The sequence below is a fragment of the Daktulosphaira vitifoliae genome, unplaced genomic scaffold (assembly GCF_025091365.1).
Source record: "Daktulosphaira vitifoliae isolate Bord-2020 unplaced genomic scaffold, ASM2509136v1 Scaffold_3, whole genome shotgun sequence".
Taxonomy (NCBI): domain Eukaryota; kingdom Metazoa; phylum Arthropoda; class Insecta; order Hemiptera; family Phylloxeridae; genus Daktulosphaira; species Daktulosphaira vitifoliae.
Genome location: NW_026099574.1, coordinates 28351255 through 28376191, shown reverse-complemented (window position 1 = coordinate 28376191; position 24937 = coordinate 28351255). Strand labels below are relative to the sequence as shown.

Genomic DNA, 24937 nt, shown 5'->3' with positions numbered 1-24937 from the left:
ATACTTGTTAAAGGGTAAATCAAAAAATATATCAAGAAAAATTTTCTTAGCATAATTATTGTTTTAAGAGAAATCAAGTGGTTAATATTAAAAAAATCAATTTTTTTTTATTAGTAAATTAACTAAACTTAACTTGTTACTATTGATATTATAATATCTATTCTATATAAATCTTCAAAATGGTTAATGAGTAATTTTATATCGACACCTTTAATATGATGTTCGAAAATTGTGTGAAAATAGTAAAACAAAATTTTAATTTCTTGAATTGGTTTTATCAATTGATGAATAATTAACAATATATATCAATTACTTGATGTAATATTTAAACCAGGTTATTCAGGTGTATATCCAATAAGCGCACTACAAAATCTAATATAAATCTGGTATTAATACTAAGGGCACTCTTAGTTATTATAGTTATTATGATTGCATGTTAACTAACATAAAAATACTATTTTTAAAAAGTAAGTATATGTTTCAAATTTATTCACTAAATAGTTTGGATTTATTTTGAATGCCATACTTAAAGTTGATCGCATTCATGATATTAATATTAAAATAAAAAAACTAAACTTTGATGTATGGTTTATTTTTAAGGCTTTTTTTAATTTTATGAATTTATATTTTTTTAATTTGTATAATTTTATGGCTTCTTTAAAATTTGAGTATTTTTATGGTTTCTTAAATGTTGAGCATTCCTATGGATTCTTTAAATTATGAATATTCATATGGCTTCTTTTATTTTGTATATTTCTAAGGTTTCTTTAAATATTGAGTTTTTTATGGCTTCTTTAAATTTTGATCATTTTTATGGCTTCTTTAAAGTTAATGCATTTATATGGATTCTTTAAAGTTTATGCATTTATATGGATTCTTTAAATTTTGATCATTTCTATGGCTTCTTAAATTTTTTTACATTTCTAAGGTTTCTTTAATTTTTGAGAATTTTTATGGCTTCTTTTATTTTGTACAATTCTATGGCTTCTTTAATTTTTTACATTTCTATATATTAGGGATAGGAACCAAAATAATTTCGGTTCCTAGCTCTGATTGTTGTTATAAATGCTAAAAGTTTATTATAATGAATATTATTTAAGACATTGTAAATATTATTCTGCATTATCTTTTAGGCGTAAAAATATTTATGAAACACTTGTATCCTTCAATAAATTGAATATATATTAAGATATTCTTTTAAAACCGAAGTTGAACATAAAGTACGCTTAAAGTATAAGTTTGAAAATAGCCTGTTGATATAAATATTCTAAAGTCTATAAATATGCTTTATTTAAATTTGGAAAAATTTTATTTCAATCTAAATATTGTTTAGAATTCAAAAATATAAATTTCATGAATTGTATAGATAAAAAGAAATCTATATATATCCATTTAAATGAATATTATGAGTATATGATGGCAAAAGTTAAAGGACAGGACAGGCATTTAAGAGTTTAAATAAATTGTCTGTCGAGATGGATATAATGTTTTTATAATTACAAAAACATAGAATTACTCCGGCATTAGGAATACATATGGATACAAACTTTATTTTTTTAAATGGTAACATACATGTTTTTTTTTACTTTTGAACAAACATTTTGGCAGTCATTAATATATTTAAATATATACTACAGAGAGATGATGCACTCTCTTACCACCAATGTATAAAATTATTTACAAAATAGTTGAGATATTCATAATAATAAAAATAACATAACCTGTAACTCATCTCCAGTCTATATTTTACAAATGTAAAAATGTTTATATATACCAAGTTACGCTAATAGAAATCATTACTTTTTCGTACCAGTTAATTACTACTAAATTACTGAGTAATGGATTTAATAAAGCAAATTGATAAATTAAAAATGTTGTCATTTTATTAAATAAAATTTGTAATACATAATTTTTATGGTATATATTTTTACTATAAATAAATTGTATTTACTTAACAAAATAATTTTTTTAATAATGATAGCTATACAGGAATTATTTAAAAATGTGAAAAATGATGCAGAAATCTATTTGAAGTAACTATTTAAATTTGGATTTCAATGGACATTGTTATTATAACCAAATGATAAATTAAAATAAAAAATATAACATAAATATGAATACATAAATTCAATAAACAGATATAACGTGAACTATACAAGTGATCCTTTTATCATTAACCATTTATTTAATAGAAAAATAAATGTAATATTGATAAATTTCTTTTGTTTTCATTAGTTACACACTTTTCTCAATTAATAAACCATGAAATACTTTCATACTAAATATTATTATAATATTATTCGATTCAATAAGTAGTTCAAGATAAAAAAAATCACCCTGTATATGAATAAACATCTCAATATTCAATAATATTTCGATTTAACAAATAATGATAAATTACTCTATAAATTATAACAAAATATATTTTATCATTCCACCTTTTTCAATAAATGCATGTAATTTCAGTAGTTAATATCATTTAGTCCTGTTAAGACAAGAACAATGAATTCGAATTGTTTTTTTTCTTTTGCATTATTTTTAAGCGTTGAATCTCCTAATTATGTTGATGCCCAATCCAATGTAACTCACTTTATAAATGGTAAGCAACATTTTGTATATAGACACTAGATATAATAATTTGATTAATATTATTCTTAAACATATTTTGTTTCATTAGGTATTGTTATTATAATTTTGTATTATATTTTGAGTTTAATTTTCAGATTTATTATCATTAATTGATCAAAATAGTAAGTAACTACATCCGTAGTATCTATATTAATAGTTTAAAATTTAATTAAGTATTTTAATTACAAATGTGTTGTTTTTTGAAAAGTGGAAAAAATGCATACCTATATTATTTGTATATAAGATGAAAATTTATTCGATCATAATAAGATGTCGAAGATTTACAATTATATTTGTTTGAGAATTTAAACAAATTTAGACAAAAAGTATAAAATAATATTTAATAAAAATTATAGAAAATATTTGTGTGTTATTTGTAACGATCATATTCAGTCCCAACGTTTATTTTAATTAAAATTTCTGTTTGGTTCGGTACGATCTACATTTTTATTTGGTCAGGTTGGTCTCTTTTTTTAGTTTTACAGACCAAAGTACCAAACCAACCCGTTTGGTACTTTAAAATTCGGACTATACTGATCTCAAACTTAAGTATAAATATTATTACGAATTTTAATTAATAATTAAATTTAAAGTTATGATTTAATTTTTTAGATAAATTATTTCAATACATACTAGATAATGGTAAGATGTTAATAATATTATAGAGTTAATATGAAAATAAAATGTATACGTTGGTCTATTGTGCACATTTCTCAATTTTAATGTACTAAAGTCTAATATTTAGTACATTAAGTATCATAATTTTATATATATAATGTTTTCGATAATCTCACATATTATGCGAATCACATTATTACGAATTGCTGCAATTATTATAAATTAAATTGAAAATTAAAAATTGAACTTTGTAAAAATAATTTTCGGACATGTTTAAAATTACTCATAGATGTAATTATCTATACAATTTTTACTCCTCAGAGTATTAAAAAATAACTAAAAAATACAGAAAATGTAAGATATTAAATCTATGGACTATTAGGTCAAATCATTAATTGTGTCCAAAAATTTAACTATTATTTTTATAGTGAAGATATTTTATTTATCCAGGACATTATAACGTCTAGTGATAGTTTTGCTTTTTTATAAATTTATTCATTAATACAAAAAATCTCATTTTTATATTTCACTAATTTATTTTACTAATGAATAAAATTAATTTAAACTTTATTTCAGGATTAGTGTGGGAGGCATTTCATGTTCCGTTCAATAGTAGAAACTATAGTAACTAAATTTTTTTAGATATAATTTAATTTTAGAATAGAATTTTGAAATTAATTCATTATAAAGATATTTTTCAACAGGAAATAATGTATTTTTTAGACCTAAAAATAAAGTACTTTATTTCCAATTACGTACATGTTTTAATGAAATAAGCAATACAATACAATATTCCATATACAGTGGAGTATTAAGAATACTATATTTGATTTATTTTTATGAATCAAAGAAAATATCAAATTTATTGTTAGGAAAAATTATTTCTAAGAGTAAATTTTGGCGGTAATTTTTTTTTTTTTTTTTTTGTAGCTGTTAATATTTTTTATAATAAAATATAAAATAATTTTCATAAATACTTTATTAAAAATAAACTTTTGACATTTAAGTTTTAAAGCCTTTTTTAATTGCCGAAGTTTAATTAATATAACTTATAATATATAATTGATAATTCAACTAAACAATTTATTATTAGATGAATTGGGCTATGTTTTATTAAGAAAAGGTATTATTTTATCATCAAGTATTATATAGTTTTACATATTAATAATTATTAGATAAAAAATTAAAGTTGATCATTATATAAATTACATTTATAAAATGTTATAATAACTACAAATATTTTTTCTATCTTTAGATTCTTCATTATTTTCAAGGAATCAAGAAGGTAAATATTAAAAATTACTGCTTACTTTATTATATATCTATATATATATATATAAATATTTATGAAAATAAATAATTTAATAACTGTTATTAAATTATTTTTACTAAAATAATTGCCCACAATTTGTATAATAAGTAATTAGTATAAGCCATATAAAAATCTTAAAATATAAGGTTTCTATAAAAACAACTTTACTAGTTGACCAAAAATAAATTTTTCAATTATGATAGCATATCATTTGTGATATCATCATAACTATAGACTATAATAGTCTCTTTCTCAACTATTTGAAATTGGTTCTGTCTTAATAGTTTGACGGAGTTTTTATCAGTAACCCAACCCAACCAAACCCAACCCGGTAAAAATTTGGGCATATGCTTTGTCACAAAAATATTAAATTCAATAGCTAATTATCGGATTTAAATAATTTATTTTGCTATATGTAAAAGTATTTTTACATCTTTATTTTATGATTTTACATAAGAAATACAGAAGAAATTAGATTTTCAAAGTATTAAAAGGATATTTACATAGAAAAAGTTTTACGTTTCTTCATATAATAATTTATATCATTTGTAATTTTGTCATTAACCCACTTGGATTAATAATACTTCAAATAAATATTATGAAAAGCATCCTTTTTATAAATTATGGTACATTACATTTCTTTAATAAAGACGCATCGTGTAAAGGCTAGATATATTAAAATATTGTTTATAAACATGTTATTTTATTCTACAGAATTCATTAAAGAATTAATAGAATACATAAACATAGAGAATCAAATCAAATGGGATTTCGGACGTTATGGAAGTATGTTTTTTAATACTCATTTTAATAAAAAAAATGTCTTTAGTAGAAATGTCATCATAATTTAAAACATAAATATTAAAAACTCTAATTTCAAATTTTATATGTTCATAATTTCTTTAAATAATAATATATATTTTTTTTAAGTTGGGCAATTTTAATTGAAACACTTGATTTTTTTATAACTGTTATCCAATCAACGCAAAAGCTTGAAAATGAAAACAATACATCGTATTAAAATTTTATTACTTAAATAATTACTTTTTAGTTGTACATTTTGAATTGTCAAAATAATATAAATATACATCACATAAAAAACTGTTTAATGTGTACTATTAATTATATAAACTATGTAAGCTATAATTTATTACTTTATACTATATTTACCTTATTTATTTTTACTAACCAAGCAATATTTTTTAATGTTAGTTAAATTAACTTAATTAAAACCTTTATATTTTTTAAGAATTTAAAAAATAATAATAAAAAGACATATGAAAAATTTCAATAAAATATTTTTTTTGTAAATTTTAAATTTTCAGTGAACCGTTCAAAACGTGCTAAAATTATAAATAACAACGAAAGTAAGAAGGATTTTTTTAATTGAAAAATTTTTTTTTTTTAATTGACTATATAAATTTTTGCTTAACATCAATATATATATATATATGTATAATAAATACAAGATATAATATATTTCAAAATAAAATTTATACACTATCTATTATATCTACAAATTTTCATAGAAATTTTAAAAACGTATTTGATTTTCATATACATTTTGTAGTTTGATTATGTTAAAATTCAGAGCAATTAAATATTCTACTTCATTTCAAAAATTGTAGTTACAATACTTTACTTGCACAGAAAATAATATTGAATTTGACCAGTACCCAACCTGACCTATTGTGATCTGGATTTAATGGTATATAGTCACAATGTCAGGGAATTAAGGAGGAGATATATCAACTGATAACTTATTTTAAGAACTTAATGTTATACAATATAAAAAAAAATATAACAAAAAATTTTTCGAGAATTAATCTAATCTTACAAGATATTGTTGATAATATTTAGGTCAATTTATATAAGGACATCAAAGGTTTTTAGGTGCCTTTCCTTACAAGTTTCTCATCTTAAATAAATGAGCAAAAATTAAAAAAAAGGTTTTCATAATCAATTGTAGTCCAATTGGAGTTTCATAAGAATTTTACTTTCAAATGTCTATAAGTCTATACAATCCTGTTCAGGATTGTAAAGAAATATTTAAAAAAAAAACATGTTTAAAATATCACATTAGACTAATTAAAATTTTGAAATTATTGGTGTTTTAAACATATAAACTTGATCATGTTCTTATATATCAAAATTAAAATTAATATCACTTGTTTATATTATAGAGCTAACATACGATAAAGTTTCAAGAGAACGAAAAGCTATCATGAAGGAAATATTTGTTCACTACTTTCGAAGCCAATTAAGTAAAATAACTTTAATATATTCAGAAAACTCTTTAAATTCAATGGGTTATATTCAAAAGCTGACAAAAAAAGTTCGAGATTTTTTTATAATTTCATATAAATAAGGATTTTTTATATCATGAACTAAAAAAATCAAAAGTCAAAATTATTAAACTTTTTTTCTAAAAAAAGGTTTAATAATTAAAAAAATAACGATTTGCATAAAAGTGTTAAAATTTTTAACTTTTTAATCTCTCGATAAATTGCTAAAATTTACTTAATGGCTTTGGAATATGGCTACTAAATTATATAATTTGATAGGTTATAGTTTTATTTCCTTTGATACACAACAGGAGATCAAGAAATGTGTAATGAAGATAATCAAAGCGGTGATACTAAGTGTAGGTTGGTTGGATTAATTCGATCAACTGAAGAACAAGTGCTAGACTGTGTATATTCACCTCGGTGTTATAGTAATATGTGTCTCTTTTATCCATTCACTACGACAAAATACGGAAATCATGATTTTATTGTCGGAGGATACGATCCAGGAATATACAAAGAAATAAAAATAACAAATGCGCAACAATTTGAAAAAGATAGTGTAATTTCAATGATTTTACTTGATAGAAATTTTCAAGAAATATTAGATTGGTAATTAACGAAATTATACATTAAACAAATTGAAATGAATATATTATTATTGTATTTGTTGAACTATTTGTTTTTAATATATAACTGTTTGATTTTAACTATTATTGTATTCTTCTTCCTTATACTTTCTTATCAACCGCCCAACACTCTGAACCATATGTCATAGCTGGCCTCACTACAGTCTTGTAAAATTTACCTTTCAGCCTCATTGGAATTAGTTTATCGCATAAGACGCCAGACACTTCTCGCCACTCCAACCACTCGCACTTAATTCTGTGTCTTACATCCTCGTTAATACCACCACTCTTTATCACAACTGATACTTCTACTTAAACTCTTTTCTTCAAGATATGATCTCCACACCTCTAGCCTTTGATTAATTTCCTCTCTATTTCCTCTCTATTTTCTCCTATTAACACTATATCTTCAGCAAACAAAATGCACCACGGCACCTCTCTAATGATTTCATCCATCACTATAGAAAATAAGTAACAGAACCTTGATGCATTCCTACTCTTACCCGAAAACCTTCTGATACTCCTCCTACGCTTTTTACCCTGGTACAAGTGCCATCATACATATCTTCTATTATATTAATGTACCTTTTCGGGACTCCTATTTTCATTAATGACCACTTTAAAACCTCTCTCGGTACTCTATCATACGCTTTCTCCAAATTTATAAATACCTTACACAGCTTTTTCTTCTTTTTCCTAACTTTTCTATTAGTTGCCTCACACAAAATACTGGCTCCATTTTTGACTTACCAGGCATAAATCTAAAATTGTTTTTAGATACCGATGTTTCATTTCTTATTCTCTTCTCTATTACCTTTGCTCAAATTTTCATACTGCGACTCATAAACTCTATGCCTCTATAATCTCCACACTCCTGTATGTCTCCTTTACCTTTAATATTTATTATTATTTATATTATTTCGTATTATAAATATATTTAAAAAATGGTAGATTAATTTAAAATTTTAATGTTTTTAAACAACTGTCACCAAGTCTTTTATAAGTATAAAATTAATCAAATGATTATGTGCAAAAACTAGACAAGCCAAATTTTTCCAGAAAATATTTTTTTTGTTTTGAAAAATACAGGTTTTTGATTAATTCAGTACAAAAATATTATTTATATTCAGATTATTTGCGAAAATTGTTAACTTATAAAATATTATCACTGATATTACTGAAAAATATTATTTATTCTGATAAATTTTTGAAAATAGACTTGACTGATTGTTGCACTATAATTTGTAATTTTACTATTCAGTTAATTATAAATTATTTTTTAATTTTTCAAATTTATATTTTAATTATACATAATCTTGTCATTTGTACAACTAAACATTTTAATCAGTAGCCAAAATTGTATGAATTGATTTGGGTATAATATACAGAGTCTAATTGATTTTAAATTCATAAAGTCACATTATACTTCTGGATAAAACTTAATAAATATTAACATCGATAATCACTAAGTTAAACTAATATAAGGAGGCGTTAATCCACGCTTGTTTTGATCATTTAGAGGATATTATTATTTTTGGAATATATTACTTTAATTAGCTTTTTTAAATTAGATTTTCATTGAATTTTCATAAAAAGTAAATCTAAATAATGGTATTTATTTATATAATTTTTAAAATATTTACCCAATTTTTAATAGATATAATAGATATTCACCTATCATTTGGTATATATATTTTTTTAATCTAACCCTTCACCTTCCCACAGGGGAGAATTCGAAAAGACAACTTTTTCTCAAAAAATTAATTATTCAACTTAACTTAGTTAAGTGTATTAAATTTTTAGATTTTGTACTTTATTTTAAAATACTTTACAATAGTTTTTGAGTTAGAAAAAAAATTTTAATTCATTTGATTCTTATCTCATTTAAGTTCAATAACTTTAATAAATATCAAGACCCAATCACTATAGTCTCCCCTCGTTTGAAGAAATTTCTTATTCATATTAAAATTATTGTACTATGTGATTTTTTTAATTGTGGCTCTCATTTGACTAACTCATTTTAATGACACATCAAATGATCAAATTATTATCTAGTTAAAGATATTATACTCAAAAATTGAAAAAATTTCCACTTTATTAATAAGTAATTAATAATAATAAATTAAAAGGTCACTTAGCCCACATTTTTCATATAGACAATTAAAATCATTAGTTTCTAATGTTTTTTAAGTATTCATTGGCAAATTAGGTTTGATATGATAATAGGTTTCAACTACAAAATTAAATAATTTTACTTTGTAATTTATGAATTGTTTAACTTTAATTGTGTGTGTTACTGACAGTCTATAATATTCCAATTTTTTTGGTAACATGTTGCTATATAAATCATAAATCTAACAAAAAATTATTTTTAGTTTCACCTGAATTTAACAAAAAAAATTTACATTATAATTACATTTTATAATACGCTCAATTGAGTAGATTTTTTTTACAACATTTTAAATGGTTTTTTAAGTTAAAGTAAATCATTAAAATTAATAAAGTTCTGATTAATTCATTTGTAGAATCTTTTTAATTATCAAAAGTTACTTAGAAATTTTAACTATGATTTCTATTTAATTGTTCTATTACAAAAAAAAAATTGAGCTTTTCTGATAAATTTACAGTAAATAGTTATTATACAATTTCTTGCCTGCATATTAATCTTAAAATACAATTTTTTTAAATCTCATAAAATTTTCTATTTAATAATATAAATTTCAAAATTTAAGTTGAGTTAAAAGTTATGATAACAAATTCAACTTTTTTTTTATTATAAACTTTCAAAAAATCAACTTTATAAAACAAAATTAGGTTAAAATTATATTTCGCACTGATTATTTTTAACATAGTAAAATTCAAAATCTGTACTAATTTAGAAACAATTTTTTTGTGATTTTAATAATTTTTTTATCGTAATAAATCATTTCAAAAGAAATATTAATAATTTCTATGTAACTCTTGGTGTTTAAATAGATGAAATAGACAGAACTATTTTCCGTATAGTTTAACTTATAGTTAATAACTAATTAGTATTAATATCAAAAAGTATTGCTGATAGAAAAAATATAATTGCTGATTTGAAATTAGCACGAAACATAGAATAATAAATGAATATTTTTGAATATTTTTGACTCTGATGAAAATTTTTTGAAGACTATCTATTTATAATTAATAACAAATTATTATTTAAAAATTTTTGTGGGAAGTCCTTCATTTTTTTTACACATTGCCATAAAAGTAATAACTACTTTATAATTTTTTATAAATTCTCCGAAAAAATTACAATATTAAATTATTAAATATCAATTTCATACTAATTTAATTGCTATAATAAATATTTATTCATATGTTATACTTCTAAATCAAAAAACTACTAATCAGAAATAGTAAAGGAAATAGGAATTCATTTTATTTTGGGTATAATCTACCAATTTCTTAAAATTAAACACAATCTACAGATTTGCATCGAAGCGTTTCTCTTATGATAGTGATTTTAATCAAAGTCAGATATCATTTATACTTGTCTCAACTATGCCACTTCCACACTGAGCGTCGACCTCACTGTACTACCGTTTTTTTTTTCAAAGATTGGAGTATTATCTTCGACAATATGTAATTTTAAATTATTGACTAATAGTAAAGTAAAATCGATCCAACAAGATTTGAGAAAAAAATAGATAAATCATGATATAATTGGATGGCAGTCAATTTATTGCGTAGGTCAACTCATCGCCGAACTATAACTTCATTTTTATTTTATTTCAATTTGAATTTTTTGGTTTTAATAGTTAGGTTTTATTCATTATTGAAATTTAATGGTTTATGTTTTGAAATAAATACACACGTTTTAAACATGATAATAATAACAATGTACCATGATTAAGGAAATAAGTGTCAAATGATGTGTTCTCGTTAAGTATAAGGTATAAATGTTATCGTTATCACTTTAGTTGCCGACATATCAAATTTATTTGGGTCGTGTTAATTTTTTATTGGCTAAATGAGTAAAATGTAAAAACCAGTGAAATCGTTAGAAACATTCTAAATTGTACTACTGTATTTTTATGTATTATAATAAAATTATAATAATAATTATAATTAATTATACAATTATTATACATAAAATCTAAATCATCATTGTATTTATTATTAAAATATTTACAGAATATTTAGTAAGTAAGGAAACGTATCAACTGTTTTAAATAATGAGAACAATAGAAACCCGTTTCCTAACTTACTAAACACCAATATATATGAGATTGTTTTTATATTTTTGTTTCAATTTCTTCGAAATAAAATAATACTCGATTAGTATATCAAAAAAACAGAAATTATTGCGAATTTTCGAGATTTTCCCGTATTTGTAGTATTGTTATGCCAGTTAACGTTTCATAATTATAAGTTAATTCGAAAATAAATTATACCCGAAATTATATCTTTTTTTTTATGAAAAATGGCCTTCAAAATTAAGTATAAAGATCCAAAAACTTAATAAACTTGATTTGGTTAAACTTGATGGAACAGTCCCCAATATTGTATAACATTTTGAAACATCATAAAATCATTTTAGAAGAAAAAAAATTTTTATATTTTTATGACGATTTTACATTATATTTTCGCTTAATTACTAATTAATAATTATCTAAAAAAACTAGATGTGATATAAATAATCTAAAGTCAAAATTATTCAAAGAATCATATAAAAATTGTAAAAAAGAAAATGGCTCTATTCCTGTGTAATTTTCCGAAAAAATAATTTTTTTTTTCATGGAAATAGAAATTTTAATTAAATTAAATTTAATTTTATATAGCTACTGGGCTCAATTAGCTGGGGCTTCGCCCCCTAACCTGGTGCCCTGTGGACTTCACGCACCAACGACACGTTAGGGCTGTCCTTACAGGTTCCGGTAGAAATACTCAACCCAACCGTAAAAAAAAAATTGTTACAGGGAGTAATACGCTCACGGTATGCTAAAAAAAAGTTCTCATCTTCGCGAATAATTTTCCTAGAATAAAGTCGTCGAGCTCTTTCATTAAAAAAAAAAATTTGAAAATCGTATGTCGTTAACAACTTTTCCAGCATTTGCTCATTTTTCAATGTTTTATTAAATAATAAGATATGTTAATAATTTCTCAGTCATGCTTCGAAGTTATGAAGAAGATAATTTGAATTTCATAAGGCGATTTGCACTCTACGAAACGTTACAGATTGACAGGGTCACATCAAAAATAAAAAATTTAACCGTTTACGTGATGTTGACGTTACACAACGTGGCCGGTGTATGTGAACAATACGATATAAATACATGGCTAGATATTATGACGTTGAAATTCCGTATAGTGTGAATCGACCTATAGGCCTATACTGTGAAACGTGTAGTGTTAAAAAAAATGATTTAAAATATAATTTTATTGACAGTTTTAAAACTTAATAAATTTAAAAAAAATTCGATAAACATTAAAAATTATTATTTAAGAATATTTCAACATAGCTATTAATTTTATACCACTTCAAGTCATTTTTTGTTAGTGTAAAGGCCGATTCACACTATACGGAATGTCACAGATCGGCAGCGTCACGTCAAAATAACAAACCATTTATTCGTATTGTATTGTTCGCATACACCGGCCACGTTACATAACGTCAACACCTCGTAAATATATGGTTAATTTTTTTTTTACGTGAGGCTCCCGATCTGTAACGTGACGTAGACGTTCCGTATAGTGTGAATCGACCTTTAGTCACACCTAACCATAATTCAAAATCATTGAATTATTACAAGATATGTGCTATCTATTTTAAAAATCTAAATTTGTAACGAAAAATAAATATTCTTAAGAGTACAATTTTTATTCAAAGGAAGTATAAAAATCAATGATACTTTAACGTTTTATTCATTTTAACTAAGTTAATTTAATTTTAAAGGTCAATTTTTTACGTCAAAAAAAAAAAAAAATGTATAACAATAAAATGAATCTGATAAGCACTTTATTGCTTTTGTTGAGTTTGTACGTTGTACACATATGTCCTGCTTGTGATCAAATACAAGAGGAGGATTCAACAAATTTATTACATAGTATAACAAAAATTTATTTATTTTATTTAATAATTCGACAATTTTTATCTTTTCATATCAATCACATTACTGAAGGTTATTTTAATATTTTCAATAATGCATTTGAATTTTATTTTAGGACTTATAACATTAATTAATAAAAACAGTAAGTTATCAAAGGCATAATAACCATTTTTTTTTAACTACATTCGAGAATATTAACTTATCAACTGTTATTGGAAAAATTAAATTATATAACATTTGCAAATTTATCATTATGTCTAATAAAATTCCATTCAAGTAGAATATAAATAAAGTGTAATAGTTATAATTTATTTTAGATGTTTTTCCTAAACATTTTAACAATTAATACTTTTTTAGATGGTTTACTACAGTATTTACTAAATCAATGTAAGATATTTTTAACTATATAACAAACAACTATTTATATTAAATGTAACTAGTTAAATATGAATATTATCACACGTATTTATATTTTAAAGAGCTTATTTTTTTTCAATACTTATTTTAATTTATTAATGGAATCGATTAGTCAATTAGAAATTATATATACATACCTATAATTCAATTTTTAATGCTTCAAATGGTTCAAAATAGAATATATTATAGTTTTACAGATTATGTACTTTATATAAGGTAATTCTTTTAGTGTCAACCATTCGATTACTCTTAAAATAATATTTATGTTAAGTGAATTATTTTTTAGTCTCATATATTTCTTGATTTATTAGTTTTTCATTACTTTTTTAATTCATCCCTTGTACCTTATATGGGTGTCAACTTTGTCTTTTCAAGTAGCAACATACATATTTAACTAACTTATGAAATAAAAAAATAATGTAATTTAGAAAATAACTGATCTATAACCAGTTTTGGACCAGTATGTCCAAAGTTAATAAAAAATTTTATACCTAGACGGAAGGTGAGGTGCGCCCGAGAAATGTCTATATTACCATACTTGCATCTCATCTCCAGTCTAAATTTTTAAATTATAATTATTTCTGAAATAACAGATCAAAAGTTATTAATAATCGGTCATTTTCTTAAATAGATAACTTTGCATTTTATAAGCTAGTTAATTATGTATGTTTCCATTTAAAAAAATAAATAAATCTAATAAATCTGAAATATATTAGACTAAAAAATACCAAAAATTATTTACTTAACATAACTATTATTTTAAGAGTAATGGAGTGGTTAACATTAAACGAATCACCTCGTATTAATTAATTACTTATTCGTCTTGTTGAATGAATACTAAATGTAAAAAGGGGTCAAAAAAAAAAAAGTTTATTTATCGAATAAAATTTTAATTACTCCCATGTTATGTAAATAATGACAATTATATATACAATTTTAGTTCCGGAAAATGTTTAAAACATTATATAATAATGAAAAATATAAAACTTTGAGGTTTTGTATATATCCTTTCTCCTCAAAATAGCTTTCTGTAATTAAATATTCTAATAATTAAATATGTGTACGTTGTGCAATTATATTTTTAAAGTTTGTTTTATAAGGCATACTTTTAGTTCAGTCCGAATAAAAGTTGTATCAGTTTTTATTTAAGACTATTTGGACATTGAATCCTTCAAATCTACTAAATTAATGTTAACGCGATCAAGGTAATTTTACTAAAAAGTTATAGATTCCATAAAATATTTCAAGGACAAAATAAATATGAACACTTTAAAATTTTAAATTTAAACTAAAATATTTGTACCATATGTCACTTAAATAGTCTACTAGTATAAAGAATCATTATATTGACTTATGTATATGTTTACTTAACAATTTGAATATCAAAATAATGTTACACGTATTCCATATTATTTATTCAAGTGTACACACAACTTAGGGGGGTAATAATTTTCAGTCTTTTAACTTAAAATAATATCTTACGTAAAATTATATAGAATTTCTATAACAAAATAATCATTTTAAAAGCTCAATATGTTATGTTTCTATGGTTCCTACTTGACCTTCGCCGATTTTAAACTAGTTTTGAAGACAACCCAATTAAAATTACCAGCTCTAAAAAACTTACATTACACATTTATTTCAGTTATAGAGTAATGAAAAACTTCTTCTTTAAAACATCTCGTTACTAATAAAGATTGTAATGCAATCATTTATTGCTAATTATTAGGAACGTAATATTACAGTTTTTCACTAAAAAAATATATACAAGTGAAAGCATAACAAGTTGACACTTTTGAATTAAAAAAATTATAGTAACATTTGCGAACTTTTTATGAAAACATATATTTTAAATATATTAATTAAACAATGACATATTCTTCGAAAATAATTTAAATGAACCCATATGCTGATTTGAAATCGCATTTACATCTTTATAACAAAAACAATTTAATATTGTTGATTTTCGGCATAAAGTTTTTATTTGAACGTAAATAAATAAATCCATTTTTTAACATTAAAATAGCTAAAGAAAAATATCACGAATAAAAATTATTTTAATTTTAAAGGCTTATTTAAATTAAACTAGTACTAGAGGGGATTTTCGACTAAAAATGAAATGAAAACTTTTTTTTTTGTCATTAGTGTAAGAAATGTTTGCATACAAAATAATTTACATATAATTAGTTGAATTATCTCAGTTACTGAAAAAATAAAACTAATAAATATCTAAAAACATACCTTAGAGGGTCGTCAGATCGAATTTCCCTTTTAAATATTTTTTCACTCCAATTTTAGTTTCGTTACAAAGCTGAGAAAATATTAATTTTATCATGATGTGAGTTATTTTTTGTCTATTTATAAAAATTATCAGCTTTCACTGGACCAATTTTGATGGTGTTTAAGTTAAAAAAAACTTTAATTCGATCTAACTGAATTTATCACATTCGAAAATTAAAAAAAAAACCCTCAGTTTTAGAAGTTTAGAAAAATATTTATAAATATTATAGATACTGTATATTAAAGTGAGTACTAAATTAATTAAAATTTTTTAAAAACACGTTATTATTATAAATGAAAATCATTTCGATGATTTATCTACTATGAGAAAATGATCATCGAAGCAAAAATTTCTACAAAATGTTGATAAGTTATTGATATAGTGTATCACTTTAGTTGTAGTATTAATTATGTTAATTTTTAAGTTCCTAACGTAATTATTTTGACAATAATAAACTATAATGCACAATATTCAACAAACAAATTATCAGATTCGCATCGATGAGTTTTATTATTACGTTAATTACTGTTATATGTCATCTATACTTATCACAACTATGCCACGTCCCCACTGTGCTGTGACCTTCCTATTTTTTTTTTTAATTACCCAGTAAACCAATTAAAAATTATATAATACATCCAAAATTTCTTAAGGGGTACAATGTGACTCTTATTAGCGGAATACGTATATAATATATTTCTAAAGCATTACCAAAATTAAGATAAGGTGTCAACTTGCCTCATGCCTGAGACTAGATAACGAATTTGATTTTTTTTTTTATTAAATTAATTAATAATTCTAAAGATAATTAATATTAATTAATGAGTTTTCATACCAATTTTAATATATTAAGTAGTATTTCTACCAAATTATAAGTTTTTGCGATAAATAATTTCTTTAAAAGATTCAATTAAAGTATAAGGCTGTGAACTTTTCCTCGCCCCTAACTTTAATCTTTGTACTAGTGATGGAAATAATCGACTTCAATATTCCAATGATTCGATTTCATAAATAATCGAATGATTTGATAGTCGAAATAATAATTTGTAAATTATATAATAATAATAGCAAATGATCAATTAAAATTTAATCGTTTTTAAACGTAATTTAAATAAAAGACGTGTGGTCTTACTTAAAGCCTGTTGAGCATTGTCTAGTGGTATGTCTGTACACAAAATTCAATTTAGTGAAGTTATCTGTCCAATGAATAGATACATGGATAGAATCCTTGTATTATTGTTTAAGTCATTCGATTATTTCGATCACCATATTTTACTAACGGAATTTTAAGCAACAACAATATTTCGTAATTTTATGAAATGTTTCTTTTGACCTTGGGAACACAAGCCCTTCCCCAAATATTTTAAAAAAGTGATGAGCAAAAACAAAATATGATTAAAAATAAATGTTTCTTTCCCTCCCTCGTAAAATTTCATAATGCACACCTGAGTGAAGATAAAACAAGTGAGTTATATCTGGAATATTTATTATTAGTGATGTCTTCATTATTCCAGTAATATCTGTAACCATTAAGAGATTACATAAGAGCTGTTTACTGATAGTAAAACAAAGGTCATTTTGCTTTTGTAATACCCTAATTGTCTAATATATTAATATCAATAATTTTTCAGATGATATGCACTATGTCTTTCACGTTCGATTCCGACAATATAGTTATAGTAATTATCATATATAAGTAAAATAATATGCTGTTTCTATAGGCGCACTTTGAATAAAATGTTTCGGGGATCTAACATAATTTATCCTGCTAAAAACATTTCTATATAAATTAATATATAATTTTCATAATTTTAGACCTCCAGATTGCGCCTATTGTTATTCTATAAAGTTTTAAGTAGTCAAACTCTTTAAAAATAAAAAAATTTATTTACAATAAATTATAAAAATAAATAAAATGGTGACATATGTTATTATCAAGTTATGTTGATAATTTTTTTTATAAATGTCTAATACTAGATTTTATTGTTATCAAAATATTCTGTATTTATTTTAATTTATTTTATTTGTTTTAAAAAATTAATTTCCTAAAATTCAGGATTAAGTTTTTGGTGTTTTATTGTAAATTTATACTTTATCTTAGAAATTCGATATTTGACAAAATTATTATACTGAAAATAAGTGAATCAGAAAGATTAATCTATCCAAATAAAACATTTTTTTAATTTTATTTATCATTTTCATACTATATCAACAACATAGATAAACGAGTGAATGTTTGTTTTTAATACAATGTTTATATACTCCAATGAAAATTATTCTGAAATTTTAAATATTTTTATTTAATATTCATTACATAATACTTCATTATATAATAAAAATCATGTTTAATATTTCAAAGCATTTTTTATAAGTTTAAGAAGATTAAAGCTTGCCACTCATTTTACATGTTGAAGTTTCTTAAGTGTAACTTATCTATTTACGTAATACAATTTTTTTTATTTTAGGAGTTTAATTATAGTTTAACGAGTAATTTATATTTTTTAGGTGATATAGCAAATTTATTTCTAAGGAAAGGTAATCTTTTGTTATAACCATTTTATTTTTATTAAATTTTTAATTCTAATTAAGATTTCAATTTAAAATACATTTTTTTCAGATTTTGAATTATTTCCAAAAGATAAAAATGGTAAATAATTTTGAAAAATTTTAAACTTTTATTAATATCTGAAGCTTTTTTAAGTTATTATATATACATATATATATAAATTATTTTTTTTAGTTTCATATATTTCTTCATTTCTTAATTATTAGTTACTTTTAAGTATTAAGTAACTAACATTTTTTTTTTGTCAATATTTTAGTATTTTTTAAAAATATGATAAATCAATCTCCTTGTACATATTTTACAAAACTATCAATTTCAGAAACTCAAATATGTTAAATAGTTTAAAAGAATAATTATAAAAAACGTATTATATTTTCTAGAATTTATTAAAGAAGTATCCGAACACATTGAAACTGAAGAACATATCGAAACTTTATATGAAAATTTAGCAAGTAAGATTTTAATCATCGATGTGTAGCTAATTACAAATTACACTGCTGCCACGTTAAGTTGATATTCACACTAATTTTCATTCAACTTTAAAGTAGAATATTTGGAAATACAAACATTTTTTTCAAATTGATTTTGTACAAAAAACACCTTAAGTGTCCTTTTGAATAATTTATTAAAAAAATGTTGCCCTTCTCCTTGACCTTAAAACATCTCAAAAAAGCAAATGAAAAAAATCTGCGTTATCTTTTTTTAATTGTTACAAATGAAGAATGAAACTTAGAAACACCAATACGTTGTATTTTTTAGGGGCTTTAATTTTTTTTATATACAAATTTTATTGCCACACATCTTATTTTTTGAAAAAAAAAAAAATTTTTTATTTTTTGGTATATCCTAAATATTTAAGATGAAAAAATTAAAAAAAGGAAAAAAGTTTGTTTTTGTCCTAATTTTTCTTGATTTTATTTTATTACTTCAAATTAGTACCATATATTATTTTTATTAACAAATTATATTTTTGTGGTAATATTAACTGAAAATATAATTTGAATAGCAACGATTAAATAAAATTCGGATAATATTTTACAAAAAAAAATTATTATTAGATAGAATTTTTTTTAAATAAATATAAATAATATATAAATTATAAAATTTTCAAATAACGTAATTTTAATAAAACTCAATAGTACACAAGACAATTACTTCTTTGAATTTATAACTCGAAGTAAAAGTATAAGATATAACTCTGTGTTTTGTGTCGACAAAAATTTTAATAAGTAAATTTTCTTTTTTTGTGAGTCGCAGTTATCAGTAGTGTATGAAAATTATCAGAGACGTATTTAGATTTTTGGTGACTATAATCTAAAATATTCTTATGCTTCTATCACACTATTATTGTAAGTGAAAAGCGTTTAAAAATAAAAATTCTGTCCCTAAAAATTAAGGTTAGCAAAAAAAAAAAGCTAATTCTAAAAATAAGTAATTCTGGACTAAATACTGAGAATTTTTTCAAAAACTAATAAAAAATCCGGGCCATTTTTTTGCAAATTTTCTATAGCTATAAAAATATATTTGTTCTGGTAAAAAGTTGTTTCATTTAAGTTAAAAATTATGTATTTTACTTTTATTTGTTATACACAAATTTTAATTTTAATTAAGAAATATTGTTTTTTTTTGTAGTGAAATAATGTTAATATCTAAAATAATTCAAATTAGCAAGTCTTAGAAAAATGCCACTCAATTAAACTCTAATAGAAAAAAAAATTATAAAACATTAAAGACCACATATTATTTTAATAAGGCTGTATTGTTATTCTTTAAGTAAACACAAATAATTAGGATATGACAGAAATGAAAAAAAAAAATTAAAATTATTATTATTATTTTTTTTAAGGTGGTCGTCCATCAAGTTCAAATGTTGATGTATATAACCCATGTAATTATATATTTTTATAATCACAGGAATCAATTTGAACTTTTATAAGTGTATATATACTTTTATATAGCCATTGATGTAAAATTACCGTAATAACTTTTTTTCAAAAAACAAGAATATTTTTTTTTTATCTTTATTTAATTATATTTTACGTTGTTCTCAAATGGGCCTGAGTTAAGTATAAAATTGGCCACTTCTAAATTTATTTATTGAGCGTCAAATATTTCTATAAAGCGAAGTTGTAGACATAGTCTATTTCGAATAAAAGTTAACTAATTATCTAATTATATGTTTTCGAGTTTGCAAACACTTTAAAATAATATTAAAAAGTAATTTATAATTGTAAGTCTAACTGAACCCAATCTGCAATAATTATATAGAATTTTATTTTGACTAGAAAATGTTTCGATTGCATCTACATTAAAACATTTATTTAAGAGTGTTATTATTTTTAGTTTTTGAACAACAAATATATTATTTTAGAAAATTATTAATATTTTTGTTATATTGCGATTATTATCCAAATAAAAGATGATTATATTCATCTTACATTTCCACCATAAATTTTTCAATAAATATACATTACATCAAATCATTTTTAAGTTTGATCAGTATACTAAAAAAAATAATTTGACTCAATTTTTTTTTAGATATGTATTCCAATGATAATCTAAAGAACAAAATCTTTAGGAATAATTCACGTTACTGATAAAATTCCCTTGAGAATGTTCTTTCATTAGATCACTTTAAATAACACTTCTGCAAAAAACAATATAACTTTTGTACATTAGCTGAATGAGCGAATTATATAAGATTAATAAAGTATATCAAAGATTAATTATTTGTTTATATACTTGTTATGTTTTGGTTTTCATAACAAAGTTTCCAGTTTATTAAATGTAAACTACATTTTCTTCATAATCGATTCGAAAAAAACATTTAAAATAAATATCCCATATAAAACTTAAAATAATTTTTTTAATGAATTTATCATGTGTTATAATTAAAAGTGAGAGCGCAATTTTGAAATTCTTAATTTATCAGACTTTTTAAATTTCAGAGCTGTATAAATATTATATATTATATAATAAATCTTAAAATTCATCTAAAGTAACTGGCTTTCACAATAGATTATAATTCATGATTTGTTATAATCTTTGTTGGTTTACGTTGAAAATACGTATTTCAATTAATTTTTTTATTAGTTTTAATTCTAACGAAACTAATATATTTTGTTATTTTACAGCACTGAATTACAATTTAGTCGCAAAAGAACGAAAACAAATTATGAAAAAAATATTTATTAAGTTCTTTCGAAGAAATTTAAGTAAAATTATTTTTTACGTCTAGAAGTAACTAAAAAATAAATGAATTTAGGGAAATTAAATTTTTTATTTTTTATACGTTACAGCAAATCATCATATGTGTAATGAAAATGTCCCAAATGATGATATTAAATGTAAGTTTGTTGGCTTGGTTCTATCTACCGAAAACCATGTAATTGATTGGGTGTACTCTCCACACTGCGTTGGAAAAATATGTCATCTCAGGCCTCGTGACCGTTCAGGTTATCTCATAGATGTATGCGACCCGGGCGAGTTTAAAGAAAGAAAAGTGAATAATCCAAAAAAAGGCATGAAAGACAGTGTGATTGAAATGAAATCAAATAAATTCAGAGGATATTTAGATTGGTGATAAAATAAAAAAAAAATTACAATTTACAATTTTATTTAAAATGCTCATAAAAATTGAATAAATCAATAATTTTAAATTATCATATATAATTAAACAATTTTTAATTTAAAATAATAAAACATAAAAACTGACATTTTTAACAAACAATATGAAAGAAATTTTAAAAATAAAGGTCTTGTTTTTTAATTATTAATTAATATATAAATATACATTATTTTGTGACATTATAAATCTAAAATAATGTAATCTATATACTTACTTCAAATAATTTATTGATACTAAATACATATATAAGTATATATGTTTCTTTATACATACTAGAAAAAACTAATAATCTAATATAAAAGGTATAATAATAAAAGTTTATAGTAAAAATAAAAACCATCTTAATATAAAAAAAAAAAATTGTACAATATTTGTCACTTGTTCAAATTTGTATTTTTACGTAAACTAGTAAAAATATATTTTAATCCTTCATCATTTTTGTTTTTAATATTTTACTATTTAAATCAACCTAAATATTTTAATACAATTTTAAAATTGATTGTGTATACCTTTTTGTTAATAATTATTAATTCAAATTACAGTGACGTAACCAAGAGAGGTCACAAAGGCCACTGTTGGTTAAATGTTAACGGCAATATTGTAGTCAATGAAGATAAATACATAATTATTTTCAAACCAAGTGACGAACAAAAAAAAGGTTTAGGTTTAAGTCATTGTTTACCTCGATCTGAATTTCCGCTCGCACTTTTGTATCTTTTAGTTATTTTTGTAACTCGGATATAATAAAATATGAAAAGCGAATAGAATGCAAATAGCTTTTAAAAAGCAAAAATTATACTTAATCTTATATTTTTGAAGACATTGAAATTCAGATCGAGGTAAACTATGATCTCTGGCCCGGATTATAGGGGGAAGGGCAAGGGGGACGAACACTTGGGGGTCCACGAGATAATATAGTGATAGAATGTCCTAAAATAAATATTTTTTTATATCATGAAAATGATTACGAGTTTAATTAATGGACGATAATCGATTAGTTGGTATTGGATTACACGTGTTTCTTAGTGTGTCTTTTATTCGTGTTTTATCACTTTAAACGGCATACAAATCGTGAAAAATTAAGAAGAAACGTCTGAAAAATGAGTTTCCGTCAACCATTTCTTCCGCGTCTTCGGTCAACCGGAGGTTTTTATTCCTCTCGGGTCAAATATAATTTGTTACCACTTAATGTATACACACTGACAGTATAACTGCATTATTAATATACACGTTGTATAAACATATTACACAAGTATTATTATTAATATTATAAAACACCATGTGAATGATATTAAGTCATCGTTTGGTCAGACCGGGTAGCAAGGGTCTGACAGACTTGACGTATTATTTTTTAACTGTCACCGCTGTTACCTCACCCTATACCATAAGTCGAATGTAAATCGTTGTCATATAAACTATATAATGCAACTTCCCTTATTTATCAGAGGTTCCCGCATTAATAACTCTAATATTTCCAAGTAGGCGCTTTAAAGCCAAAAACAAATATGTAATTATTCTGCTGTAATAAACAATTTTTATGATTTTTCATGGTTTTGTGCACAACCACAACACACCTAATGCGTAAAATTCTTGTTCCGAGTATTCTTACTCGGAAGAAATTTAAAAACACTATAATAAAACAACTCTACTTCCTTCCGTCTACATTAACTTTTCTTTATTAGCTTATAAAAATGCTCATTAGTTCATAAAAAAATTAATTTCACCACTATTTAAAAAATATACAGAGTAGCCCACCACTCACTGACAACTTAAATAACTTTTGATCCAGTTAATATTTTTAGTTGATTNATATACAGGGTGGCCCACCACTCACTGACAACTTAAATAACTTTTGATCCAGTTAATATTTTTAGCTGATTTTTTTTTTAAATAATAGTTATACGTTAGGTCTATAGCTATATCTCAATAATTAATTTTTTTACATTTTATTAAAAATATTAATCATTTTAAAATTTTAAATAAAAAGTAAAAAAAAAATCTAAGATAGCTATTTTGTAGAGTAGAATTTAAGAAAAATTTTAGTAAAAAAATATCTTATTAATATTCAGTAGTAAATATTCTGTAGCGTTTTGAAGTTTGTGAAAATTTGAATTTCCATGTACTATTTCACGGTATTAAACATTGAAATACATATTGAGAAAAGGACAGAAGAAAACGCTATCTTTTCAATATACTTTTGAATGAGAGTGATAAGTAATAATTGCCTTATCTAATTTCTTATCATGGTATTAATGCCAAGTTTGTAATGTATATACATTATCATCATATGTATACACAGTAATCATGAAAAGATAGCGTCTTTTTCTGTCCTTTTCTCAATACGTATTTCAATGTTTAATACCGTGAAATAGTACATGAAATATCAAATTTTCACAAACTTTAAAACGCTACAGAATATTTACTACTCAATATTAATAAGATATTTTTTTACTAAAATTTGTCTTAAATTCTACTCTACAAAATAGCTAT

At 22.8% G+C, this 24937-nt stretch overlaps 2 protein-coding genes and 1 long non-coding RNA gene across 5 annotated transcripts; 2 read left to right on the top strand and 1 right to left on the bottom strand.

The window, feature by feature from the left end:
* The first annotated feature begins 2458 nt into the window (after window positions 1-2458).
* Window positions 2459-7554, top strand: LOC126902427 (uncharacterized). Of its 2 annotated transcripts, XM_050679685.1 has the most exons (10): window positions 2459-2599; window positions 2724-2750; window positions 3241-3270; window positions 3823-3870; window positions 4340-4369; window positions 4502-4531; window positions 5273-5344; window positions 5884-5925; window positions 6742-6822; window positions 7155-7554. In XM_050679685.1, the coding sequence occupies exons 1-10, from the start codon at window positions 2503-2505 to the stop codon at window positions 7457-7459; spliced, it is 762 nt and encodes a 253-aa protein (XP_050535642.1). In that variant the 5' UTR covers window positions 2459-2502; the 3' UTR covers window positions 7460-7554. The 2 variants fall into 2 exon arrangements, with proteins under 2 accessions (XP_050535642.1, XP_050535643.1); XM_050679686.1 differs by lacking the exon at window positions 5884-5925.
* Window positions 7555-13364: 5810 nt separating this feature from the next.
* On the top strand, window positions 13365-22597 carry LOC126902426 (uncharacterized). Of its 2 annotated transcripts, XM_050679683.1 has the most exons (10): window positions 13366-13552; window positions 13671-13697; window positions 13913-13942; window positions 17885-17932; window positions 18759-18788; window positions 18871-18900; window positions 19200-19271; window positions 20666-20707; window positions 21954-22034; window positions 22119-22596. In XM_050679683.1, the coding sequence occupies exons 1-10, from the start codon at window positions 13432-13434 to the stop codon at window positions 22400-22402; spliced, it is 765 nt and encodes a 254-aa protein (XP_050535640.1). In that variant the 5' UTR covers window positions 13366-13431; the 3' UTR covers window positions 22403-22596. The 2 variants fall into 2 exon arrangements, with proteins under 2 accessions (XP_050535641.1, XP_050535640.1); XM_050679684.1 differs by lacking the exon at window positions 20666-20707 and having other exon boundaries at window positions 13365-13552; window positions 22119-22597.
* On the bottom strand, window positions 14054-15358 carry LOC126902428 (uncharacterized). Its single transcript, XR_007703214.1, has 3 exons — window positions 15079-15358; window positions 14464-14553; window positions 14054-14370 (listed from the first exon to the last, which is right to left on the bottom strand). It is a non-coding gene; the product is annotated as an uncharacterized LOC126902428 (long non-coding RNA).
* Window positions 22598-24937: the final 2340 nt, after the last annotated feature.